Source organism: Geotrypetes seraphini, chromosome 17 (genome assembly GCF_902459505.1).
Source record: "Geotrypetes seraphini chromosome 17, aGeoSer1.1, whole genome shotgun sequence".
NCBI classification, from domain to species: domain Eukaryota; kingdom Metazoa; phylum Chordata; class Amphibia; order Gymnophiona; family Dermophiidae; genus Geotrypetes; species Geotrypetes seraphini.
Genome location: NC_047100.1, coordinates 35,435,361 through 35,447,655, shown reverse-complemented (window position 1 = coordinate 35,447,655; position 12,295 = coordinate 35,435,361). Strand labels below are relative to the sequence as shown.

At 46.8% G+C, this 12,295-nt stretch overlaps 1 protein-coding gene across 6 annotated transcripts in view; it reads right to left on the bottom strand.

Annotated features, from left to right (window-relative positions):
• Positions 1-12,295, bottom strand: part of PFKFB4 (6-phosphofructo-2-kinase/fructose-2,6-biphosphatase 4) — a 144,563-nt gene that overhangs the window by 25,309 nt on the left and 106,959 nt on the right. For all 6 annotated transcript variants that reach the window (XM_033926493.1, XM_033926495.1, XM_033926492.1 and 3 more), the window contains 3 exons: positions 9,982-10,103; positions 7,584-7,791; positions 5,986-6,132 (listed from right to left, as the gene is read on the bottom strand). In XM_033926493.1, the coding sequence (XP_033782384.1) occupies positions 5,986-6,132; positions 7,584-7,791; positions 9,982-10,103 (477 nt within the window). The remainder of the gene's footprint in view (positions 1-5,985; positions 6,133-7,583; positions 7,792-9,981; positions 10,104-12,295) is intronic.

Here is a 12,295-nt window from a genome sequence, read left to right as displayed (position 1 = left end):
AGACACTGACTGGCAGAGTAGAAGAAGAGCATGTAAGCGTGGAGGAGGAAGGAATGCTCGAAGTTGAATGGTATCCAGGACAGCCCCTATGAAGGGGAGAGACTGGGTGGGCTGAAGATGGGACTTTGGAAAGTTGATCTCGAAGCCCAAGCTCTGCAGAAAACAAATGGTAGTCAAGGTCGCCGAAATGACCTTGGGAGCGGACGGGGCCTTGATGAGCCAGTCGTCGAGGTATGGGAACACCTGGAGACCCATGTTCCGGAGTGCAGCGGCCACCACTACCAGACACTTCGTGAAGACTCTGGGCGACGAAGAGAGGCCGAAGGGAAGCACTCGATACTGCAGATGCAGATGTCCCACCCGGAATCTGAGGAACTTGCGGGAGGCCGGATGAATCGGGATGTGAGTATAGGCCTCCTTGAGGTCCAGAGAGCATAACCAATCGTTCTGCTCGATGAGGGGATAAAGAGAGGCAAGGGTCAGCATGCGGAACCGTTCCCTGACCAAAAACTTGTTGAGGACCCGAAGGTCCAAAATGGGACGCAGATCGCCCGTCTTCTTCGGGACCAGAAAGTACCGGGAGTAAAACCCCTGGTTTCGTTGATCTACCGGTACCGGCTCGACGGCCCGAAGCCGGAGCAAAGCCTGAGCTTCCTGGAGAAGAAGAGCGGTCTGTGTGGAGTTGGAAGGATACTCTCTTGGAGGATGGTCCGGGGGAACCCGTTGGAAATGAAGAGAGTATCCCTCTCTTACGATGGAGAGGACCCAGAGGTCCGTGGTGATCGCCTCCCATCGATGACAAAAATGATGGAGGCGACCCCCTATGGGAAAATATGGGGTAGACAGAACGAGATCGGTTATGCTCCCTGGAGGAGAGTCAAAAAGGCTGAGTAGCCTTGGGAGCAGCCGGCATCTGAGGCTTTTGCTGAGTCTTCTGAGGCGGCTGTCGCTTTGCAGGCTGTCTCGCAGGAGGGGCCTGCCTCGGTTGATAACGCCTTTGGTAGATTATAGGCGGTCTAGAAGGACGAGACTGTTGTGGTTTAGGCTTAGGCCTCATGATAGACTGGAAAGATTTTTCGTGGTCTGACAGTTTTTTAGTAACAGTCTCGACAGACTCATCGAACAGATCCGCTCCCGCACAAGGCACATTTGCAAGTCTGTCTTGGAGATTCGGATCCATATCAATGGTGCGAAGCCAAGCCAGTCGACGCATGGCGACCGAGCAGGCCGCAGCACGAGCCGAGAGCTCGAAAGCATCATAGGAGGATTGCATCAATTGGAGGCGCAACTGGGACAGGGTCGCCACCACCTCCTCAAACTCAAACCGAGCCTCAGCATCGATGAAAGGTGTGAACTTGCGGAGTACCGGCAAGAAAAAATCCAAATAGGACGAGAAGAAAAAATTGTAATTGAGCACTCGAGTCGCCATCATTGAATTTTGATAGATACGTCTACCAAACTTATCCATCGTTCTCCCTTCCCTGCCAGGAGGCACGGAAGCGTAGACTTGGGAGGGGTGCGAACGTTTAAGGGAAGACTCGACTAGGAGGGACTGATGAGAGAGTTGAGCTCCCTCAAACCCCTTGTGGTGCACGATGCGGTATCGAGCATCCAACTTGCTAGGTACCGCAGGTATGGAATACGGTGTCTCCAAACACCGCATGAGAGTCTGGTCAAGTAACTTATGCAGGGGAAGCCGAAGTGTCTCCGCCGGAGGATGAGGTAAATGCATGGTGTCCAGATACTCCTTAGAGTACTTCGACCCAGTATCTAAGGTCACATCCAAGTCATCCGCCATCTGTCTGAGAAAGGATGAAAAGGAAAGTTGGTCCGCCAAGGCCGGCCGGCGAGACGGACTAGAAGACGTGGAAGCCTCCGGTTCCAGGGAGAGCTGGGAGCGGCATGGAGAGTATGAGGTAGATGGTTCTTCATACTCCGGTCCCTCTGGCTGGGATAAATCTGAGGATGAGTATCCCATACGCTGCATTTTCTTCTGTGGAGACACCTCCGAATGACGCGAGGAGTGTCTAGAAGAATGTCGAGATCGATGCCCCTCCCGATGCCGGGATGGGGAACGTGATCTTCGATGCATCGATCGATCCCTTGAAGCCTCGAAGGAATGGATTGGACTCGATGCAGTGGAGCGCATGGGAGGCAACGATGCCGACTCACGCAGTGCCACCCAAGTCTGGTATGGAGTGCGAAAGAACTCCTCCTGCGATGCAGTATGCCCAGGACTCCGATTATCAGGGGCCGATGTAGTACCCTGGTGACGTGGAGGTGTAATGGGCTCTAAAGGCGGCATGTCAGAAAGGGAAGCCCGCCTAGTGGGTTCCGCCGCCCTCCGCCGCTCCCCCTCGTCGAGCAGGGAAATCGAACGACGAGGAGGAGGAGGAGGGGGCGGACCGCTCTCCGGGACCGGGACCGTAGTATCGCCCTGAATATTAGCGATAAGCCTCGGTCCCATCGTCCGCATGAGCTCAACAAATTGAGCTTCGAGCAGGGATTTAAGCGATGCCGATATGGAGGGATCCGCACCGAAAGGGGGTCCTCCTGCACGGTCATCGCGTTCCTTCGTGGTCGAGTGCTTCTGCTTGGTAGCTTTGGGCACTTTTATGACCACGGGAGGAACAGTGGAAGGCGGTACCTGAACCGAGGAGACGGGAGCAGGAACCGATGCTGAACTCGATGCAGAAGCCGGTGTGAACGATGCTGGCTTCACGATGCTCGATGCATGAGTCGCAGATGCAGGCTTCGAACAGACCGGTGAAACATCTGTCGAGGTCGAAGCAGATGGCTCCTTAGAAGACTCCATCTTAAACATGGACTCCCAAAGTAAGCAGCGCCGTTTAAAAGAGCGCGCTGTGAGCGTGGAACAAGGCCGGCACGATTTCGGAACGTGTTCTGGACCAAGACACTGAAGACAGCGCCGGTGTGGGTCCGTCAACGAAATCGCACGCTGGCACTTGCTGCACTTTTTAAAACCGGTGATAGGCCGGGACATAGGCCGGAAAAGTGACGTTGCTAGGTCGAAGGAGCTAGGTCGCAGCCACGAGGCCGGCCCGGCCGAACCGCCGGACGAAATAATTGTAACTTTTTTTTTTTTTTTTTTTTAAATAGAAATAAAAGTCAAAGAAAGTAAGTAAAACAATAAAACGCGGGGAAAGAAGGCAAAATACTGAAATTTCAGTCAGCGCAGAATTGAAGAGAACTTCTCAGCTCCGCGGAAAGAAAAGAACTGAGGAGACGCGCCCGGTACATCGGGCGGGAAGGCACTGGCGCATGCGCGGTGCGGGCATCTTGAAACTTCTGAGTTTCTTCAAGCAAGACATGCTTGCAAGATGTCCGTATCGGGGCTCTGTCGGATGACATCACCCACTAGTGAGAATACCTGCCTGCTTGTCCTGGGATAAAATTTATATCCTGTACAATCTAAAATCCTTGACAGGAAATAAATTAAACATACATAAAACATGAATACAATACAATTATTAACGGAATACAAATTTTTTAAAAATTACACTCCTTAGTAACATTCAAATCAATTATGAGCAGGATAGAAACTCTTTTAAAGTTGATTAAATGCCAAAAGCTTTCCCTGCCCCCCAAAAAAGGTTTTCAATTCTCTCAAACTTCAAAGAAGTTTTCTTTTTCCTTTCTCCCGGCTTGCTGGAAACTCCCTCCTTATTGCTTGTAATGTAAGAGAGAGTTCCAGAGCTTTGGTCCAGCAATTTACAAAATCTATATTCTTCCAGTCTCACAAGATGGAATGTCCAACAAGGCCTCAGCAGCTGATCTTAAAGCCCTTGATGGTTGACACAATCGTAAATTTAAAAAGGTAATAACAAAAACATTGTTTTTTAAAACTTTAAAAAACAGCACTCTTATCTTAAAGTGGATTCTCCACTCTCTTGGGAGACAAAGTATCACCGCTGCTGCCATCTCCTCTAGTGGGTGGAGAGGGAGAAAACGGACCAGAGAGAAAAATAACTAGAACAAATGAGGAAAATAAGCCTGGCTCAAAGAGGGATGACAAGTACACAGGAACTACACTGCAGCTCTGTTACCTCATGCTAAAAAAACAAATGAGATTCTCTGGTGGAATTCTTGAGGGCCACTAAATTAAAATTAGGACCACATTCTATGCAGACAGACAAGATCCTTGGCCCATGTCACTCAGAGCTGGATTCTTGAAAGTCACCGTACATTCAACGATGGCGCTAAGGGGGAAGGCCCACCATTTTGAAGAGGCGGGCCTGCCTGCGGAAGGGATTTAGCATCCCTTCTCATGGGCTTCTAAAAAAGGTACAGAGAGGGGCGGAGGGGGGACGGCCTACTAGACCACCAAGCTTGGTGTGGTGGGGGGGAGATGAGCTTGCCACTGGTGGGTATTCAGGGGGGGGTGGATGGCCCACTAGACCATCAGGCTTTGTGTGGTGGGGGTTGTCGGGGGGGGGGGGGGTAAGCTTGCTAACATTGGGTATCGGGAGGGGGGGTGTCAGAGGGGGGGATGGCCCACTAGACCACCACGCTTGGTGTTGTAGGAGACTGTTGGAGGGGGAAGCTTGCTGTCATGGGGGTGGGGGCTTTAAAAAAAAAAAAAAAAAAAAAATAGGCACAGCTCTTGTGTGTGTGCTGTGCACACACACAACAGCTACACCCCTTAAAAAAAGCAACCCCTGCTCTCCCTGCTTGCCGGTACAGGCAGGGAGAGAACAGGGGCTGTTTTTGTTTTATTCTGACATGCAGGCAGGAGAGGAGCTGTGCTAGTGATTTTTCTTCTGAGCACAGCTCCTTCCCCACTTTACTGGCAATTTTCCACACACATAACATGCATATAATTTGCATGCTATTTTGCCAAGAATCACTAGTAAAACAAAAATTGCTCCCAGCACGTTCCTGGCCCCAGATCAGCAGATAAATATCAATGGCATCAGTCCCAAAGAGATTCAAATCTGGTAGAGCAACAAAGATAAAAAGTGAACCCTGGTCAATAAGTGTCATCAGTGATATCAAGTAGAGTATATAAACATTGGAGGAACAGGGGTGGAGGGGAACATAAACCTGGATTTCTAAAAGGTGGAATATTTTCTTCCAATAGACTCGACAAAGATTTCATGGGTGTTGTGCGGGTCGGTGAGAGAGATCGGGCGTGCACACCGCTGGCACTTCTTAAAACCCGGTTGAGGGGGCATGAAGGGAAACACGGCCTCCGCAAAATCAAAGCCGGAGGCCTGTATGGTGACAACAGGCCCCACCGGGGCCGGTGCGAAAAAATAATGAAAACTCGACGAGTTTTTTTTTTTTTTTGAAAAGAAAAATAAAGTAATCCAAAGGGAAAAAGGAAGAAATTCGGAAAAAAATACGCGAGCGGGAAGGCAAACTAATAATTTCAACGGCCGTTGAAACACATGCGACTTCTTCGCTCCGCGGAAACGAAGAAACTGGGGACCACGCACTCCTCCGTCGGGCGGGAAGGCACTCGCGCATGCACGGTGCGGCCAACTAGAACTTTCTAGTTAAAAAGGTCCGTACCGGGGCTCCGTCGGTGATGTCACCCATACTTAAGAATATGCTGCCTGCTTGTCCTGGGATAAACCTGAATTTCTAAAAGGTGGAATAGGTTCTTCCAATAGACTCGACAAAGATTTCATGGGTGTTGCAATATTTTCTAAGAGGGCATCAGGCTATCCTTTGCCAAATCAAACACACTCACTCTAAAGACCTTTTTCTAATCTAATCAGGATCTCTTAATCCCACTTATCTAGTACAGGCTCAAGGCGATGTACGAGATATGAGGTCCATGAGCATCATGGGCAAATAGTTACATCACAATGAAGAGGAATGTTATACTGTTATAAGAGGGGGAAAAGTTACAACTCATTGTGGTGGAAGGTTACATTGTTGCAAGAGGGGAAGGGGTTACATTGTCACATTGAGTATCTGCTTTAGTTACAAACGTCCTATCACCAGTGTAAGACTTACTGCGTCGATTTCATTCAAAACCTTCCACTGTTCATAAGGCACTCCCAAAGACTCTGCCGTCTGGATCGTTCTTTTCATTTGGCTCGTCCAAACCTTCAGATCTTTGATGTTTTGCTCGTTAATGAATTTTGCTAAGCACTTGGCATACTAGGGGGGAGGAGAAATCACACACAAAATGCAGTTTGAAACAACTGAGCAAAAAGATTTCTTCTAACGTGACAGGTTTTCCTGCAAATCGCACAACTGGAGTGAAAAAAATGTAGAACCTGTGTTTCCCCGAAAATAAGACAGTGTCTTATATTAATTTTGGATTCAAAAAACACACTAGGGCTTATTTTCAGGGGATGTCTTATTTTTTTCATGTACAATGATCATCTCTCCCTTCCCCTCCTCCACCCCAATTCTTCCTCTTTCCTTTCTCTCCCCACATATGCAGCATCTTTCCTCCCCTCTCACCCATCCATCCCCCCTCCATGCAGCAGAACCCTTGAGCAGCATCTTTCTATCCCTCCCTCCCATTCCCCCAACACAGAACCACGCTGAACCTCCCTCCGCGAGAGTGATATACCTCTCTCCCTCTAAACAGGCTGCTTCATGGCCTTCTCCCACTGGGGCCTTCCCTGCTGAACCAGAATGAACGCAGGTAGGGCTGGTCTCGGTTAGGGCACAGGTCTTTGACCTGAGGGCCACCGCGTGAGCGGACTGCTGGGCTCGATGGACCACTGGTCTGACCCAGCAGCAGCAATTCTTATGTACTGCATCGCTGATGACATCATCAGTGATGAAGAGGGTAGGTCCCGGCAGGAGATGACTATGAAGCAGCCTGTTTAAAGTGCTGCCGACGCTGCTGTTTGGAAGGAGGTATGTCAGTCTTGCGGTAGGAGGGTCGGCGGGGTTCTGATGGGAGGGAGAGATAGAAAGATGATGCGCAGGGGGATGAGTGGGAGGGTTATAGGATATAATGGACACGTTAGCATTTATCGTGTGTGATAATTTTTAGAGTGCACTAAGACGCACTAGTGTGCCTTGGTAAAAGGACCCCTAATTTTCTTTTTCATTAGTTTAGATTTAATTACTCATGTAAAATTTTGGATCCTAATAGAGGACTTGAGATTAAGTAATAATAAGTACCAACTTTATAGAATTTCCTTTAAAACTAAATCTTATTCAATCTTTTCTGTATGAGATGTTTAAATGCTTGATAAAATGTATTAAATCAATCAATAAATTTTTTTTAAAAAAGAAGTAAAGAAAAAACTTAAACGAGAACACTTTTTAATAGCTTGCGATAAGGTAAGGGAGGTAATTTTCTCCCCAGAGATCTTTGGGGAATGGTTTTCTGAATATCACGGCGTTCCTGGTAGATCACACGATGTCAGGAAATCCAAAGTGTAGCTGCCAAGAAATGTCTGGCTGCTCTTCCAGCCAGCACCTCGCTTCCTGACTGCAAAAGGCCAAACACATCATGCTACCACATTTGCAAGTCAATTTTGAGAGAGAAATTTTTTGGAAGGCAGGTCCCGCCCACCGTGTAAATACTATAAACACCTCCATGACAGGCTTCTCAACGATACCTCCAGCTGATGGACTGCACATACCTCCTTCCCTCGTGGAGACAGCCCAGAGTCCCCTCCGATCCTGCCTTTCAGATTCATGTCGCTTTCTCCATGGCGACAGAGGTAGATCGAGCGAGGCGTTACGTGGATATTCATGAGGTAGTACACGATACGGCTCTGGATGTGATCCATGACTTGATTTACGAGATACCGCCGTCCTACATCCATGATTTTAATATATGACAAGTCCCTTTCAACACGAGAGACAGAGAGAGAACAAATGAGCTGTTTTTCCTTTATACTGAAAATAATTTAACCTCCAAAAGGGCAATCCATAACCTGGATGTGAACAATCATGTGTTTACATGACTGTATGGCACTTTTTTATTTATTTAAAAACTTATACCCTCTTAAACCTAAGCAATTCACAAGATACACACACAGTTTTTAAAAACAATACAACGAATATTTTAAAAAAACCTCTCCAACAGTATTATTAAAGTGAGCAGCTTTCAAGAAAAGGCCTCTATAAAGTCATTTTTAATACTTTTTTAAATCTCTGCATCCTAAGTGACCCTGTCAGATTATTCCATAGTAGAACCACTACCACTGAGCTTACTGAAGCCCTAATTTTTGCGTAATGTACGCTTGCCAGCCAAATACTTATAACTTACATAGCATGGGTTGGCAAAGGGGCAGAGCTCTCACCTGCATGTCAGAATGCTATTAAGTTATATGAAATTACCATATTTTTGCATATATAAAGCACAGCTTATACTCATTTTAACTAGAGGGGTCTCAGCTAATGCATGTTCCTGTTTGTGTAGCAGACTACACAAGGTAAAGTTCATCAAATTTTATGCACTGTTAAATCACAACATGAAATCAAAGTGGGGGTAGAAATGTTACGGGCACATACACAAAAAGGTTTGGCAGAGCGCGTGTCCAGGCAAAAGCAAAGTTTCAGCATTTGTTCTTCTGCTTGTGAGTGCTTTCACTTTTATTCACCAATCTCAATATACAAGGAACTGTAAAACTTATATATACGCCTAATTCATTCAAATATATCTCAGGTGACATGATCCTCAGCGAGGCCACCTCCCCACTCAATATGTATTCATAGTAGCCGGTTAGTAGGATTATCCCCCGTTCTGTGCACTGAGACCATGAATTGAGCTGATGAAAAAGCTAAGTAAACTTATTTTAGTCAGTATTTATATAACATTAAACTGAATAAGAAATATAGTTTGCTCAAGTTTAATATAAATTTGATTGATCGCTTATTCAAAATTCTAAGCGATGTATGTAACATTCCCTGAAACAACAACACAGGAAACAACAAAGTTTGAAAAATCTAAAAATCTTAAAAAGTATATAAAAAGAAAATATAAGGATCCAATGACGAGTGGCGGTGTAAAGCCGCCTACTATGAATACATATTGAGTGGGGAGGTGGCCTCGCTGAAGATCATGTCACCTGAGATATATTTGAATGAATTAGGCGTATATACAAGTTTTACAGTTCCTTGTATATTGAGATTGGTTCATATTTAAGCCTTTTTCTTTAACATAAGAACATAAGAAGTTGCCTCCGCTGAGGCAGACCAGAGGTCCATCTCGCCCAGCGGTCCGCTCCCGCGGCGGCCCATCAGGCCCATTGCCTGAGCGGTGGTCCCTCACTAGCTCTATAACCTATCTCCACTCCTAAGAGTAGTGCTTTTAAATCAAATTCACTTTTATTCAGACATGTGCACATTTGTGTTGCTTGCTAACATGGACAGTCAAGAATTTGGCACACAAAAACATGCGCACACACCCAGCTTAAGCAGAGGAGCCTTTATACAAAATAGAAAACCAGCAGCTTATATACTTCTCCCTCCATATTTGCGCAGGTTAGGGGCAGAGCTGGCACACGAATATGGAAAAATCACAAACAACTTTTAGGGCCAACTCTGATCCACCCCCGTCTCCCTCCTGCCTCCCTGACTTCTTCACATCTTACCTGGTGGTCTAGCGGTGAAGCGGGGCAGAGTTCCTGCTGTAGTCTCGCGAGACCACGGAAACTCGCAGCAGCCAATTTTGTTGATGGCTCTGCACGTGACAGGAGTTGTAGGAAGATCGCTCCTGCCCCACTTCACCGCTAGGCCACCAGGTATGGCGTGGAGAGGTCCAGGAGGTGGGGGTGAGTCAGGGTTTAGAAACTCGTGAATTTGGAGGGAGAAGGGTAGTTGTGTGCAACTTGTAAGAGTGAAAATACAGCACTTAGATGTCGTGAGGCCACCCCAAAGGTTTTCTTCTATAGTTGGAGTCGATTTACAACACATGAGGCCTTACTGTGTTCCTAGGCAAAATGCAGACTCCCTACCAGGCACTGATGCACGCAGGGCATAACCATTGCTGTCTGCAGATGATGTCTATGGAACAGTCCAGCTACTACTCACTTGTCTAGAGTTTCATCCAGCGACTCATAGGAGTTTTTGTAGCACTCTATCCTTTTCATGAAATCCTCTGTTGCCTCGTCATTGCTACAGTTGACATAGTCAGGACTGCTAAGTTTAACTTGCTATTAAAAAAAAGAACATATAAAAACAGTATTATGTTAATACTTTAGTACTAGCCAAAACAGGAGGAAAGGTTTACAGGAAAATCCCTCTCAGGCTAGCATTGGGGAGGGGGCATGTAGGACAACTGCACTGGGCCCCCATGTTTTCCCCCTTCTATAAGCCTACTCTGACACAGCCCTCACCTTCAGTCTTCTTGCTGACAAAAAAAAACCCAAAACACATTTTTGTTGCACGAGACCACCGGCCACAGGAGCAATTCTGAAGCGCTGCCTGCAGCCCCCATTCATGCTTTTCTTTTGCCGTAGTGTGCCCAGGCAAAAACAGGAAGTTGCATCATTGAGGACAGAGCACAGCAGAAGGAAAGCATGGAGAGGGGAAGGGAGAGCAGGCAGCACTTCAGAATCGCTGCCACGGCTGGCAATCCCCTGCAACAATTTTTTTTTTTTTTGTCAGCAAGAGGACCGAAGGTGAGGGCAACGTTGAACTGGGGCAGATAGAAGGGAGGAGGGCATAGCGGGCCAAGGAAGCCCTCTGGACTTGCTGAGTTTTGTTTTGGGGTTTTTTTGAAGTTGAACAGGGGAGGGGATTCAGATAAGTGTCAAAATGGGAGTGGGGGAAGAATTTTAGAGACAGAGAGAGAGAGACACTCACACACAGACAGACAGAGAATAGGAATAAAAAAATGGACAACAGACACTAGAAAAAGAAGATAGACAAAAAGCAGAAAGAGAAGCTGGGACCAAGATGATGCAAAAACAAAAATGTCCCGACAACAAGGTAGAAAAAAGTCTTTTAATTTAGAATGTATCAACTGTAATGTGCTAGCTTTGGGATATGTGCATCACAAATATATTTGTATTGTATTCAGTGGCATAGCCAGAGCCCAAAATGAGAGGATGAGCACCAAATTTTCTCCTCGCCTGAATGCAAAATATAAATGCTTGAGCTGATGGGGATCCCCAAGCCCTGTCAACTGAAGACGTCCTCCTCCAGTTTGGCAACCAGAGATATCCAGGCTTTAAAGCTAGTGGCTGTATCCTCAAGCTGTCATTGCTTTCATGTATGCATGAAAACCAGCAGGGGGAGGCAGCAGCAGCAGCTCTGAAATACTGCTGCGAGCTGCAGAACTTGGAAAGTTCTGGTTGCTGGATCTGAGGAGGGGGTGGTCATCAGCTGGTGATGCTTGGGGATCCCCATCAGCTACAGCAAGGGAGATATTCGTTTTGAAGAGGCCTAAGCTCAAAGTGGGAGGCCCAGCCATGGTAGTAATGATGGGTGGGGAAACTGGGAGAGGGGCAGGCAGAAGAAGGCCCCAGCATGTCTAAAACCGACTCTGATGTCTCTATGAAAAGCCTTGCAACCAGCATGGAGCCATATATAGCCATGTTTTATATTTTACTAAATTTGATATTCCATTTTACTTTTCAGAATAAAGCAGTTGTGAACAAGGTAAGCCCGAGATCATAATGCCGTTGTACAGATCCATGGTGAGACGACATCTGGAATACTGTGTACAATTCTGGAGGCCACATTACCACAAAGATGTGCTGAGAGTTGAGTCGGTTCAGCGTAAGCCACCCGGATGGTCTCAGGACTCAGGGATCTCCCGTATGAGGAACGGCTGAATAAACTGCAGCTATACTCACTCGAGGAACGCAGAGAGAGGGGAGACATGATAGAGACATTCAAATATGTCACGGGCCGTATCGAAGTGGAGGAAGATATCTTCTTTCTCAAGGGTCCCACGGCAACAAGAGGGCATCCATTGAAACTCAGGGGTGGGAAATTTCATGGAGATACCAGAAAATATTTCTTCACCGAAAGGGTGGTTGATCGCTGGAACAATCTTCCGCTACAGGTAATTGAGGCCAGCAGCATGCCAGATTTTAAGACAAAATGGGATTGGCACTTGGGTTCTCTTCATAGAGGAAGGTAGGGGTGGGTCATTAGTGTGGGCAGACTAGATGGGCCGTGGCCCTTTTCTGCTGTCAGTTTCTATGTTTCTATGAACATATTCTCTGAACAACTCCCCTTCCCTCTATACATCTACTAAAGAAGAGTATCTAAAGGAGAACCCCCTATGAATATAAACAAGTCTCAGGAAAGGAAGCTAGTGAGGACAGGAGAGACAAAATACACGAAGTAGAACGTACCAAAAAAATGATGCTAATTTTCTAAAACCAATAAAATA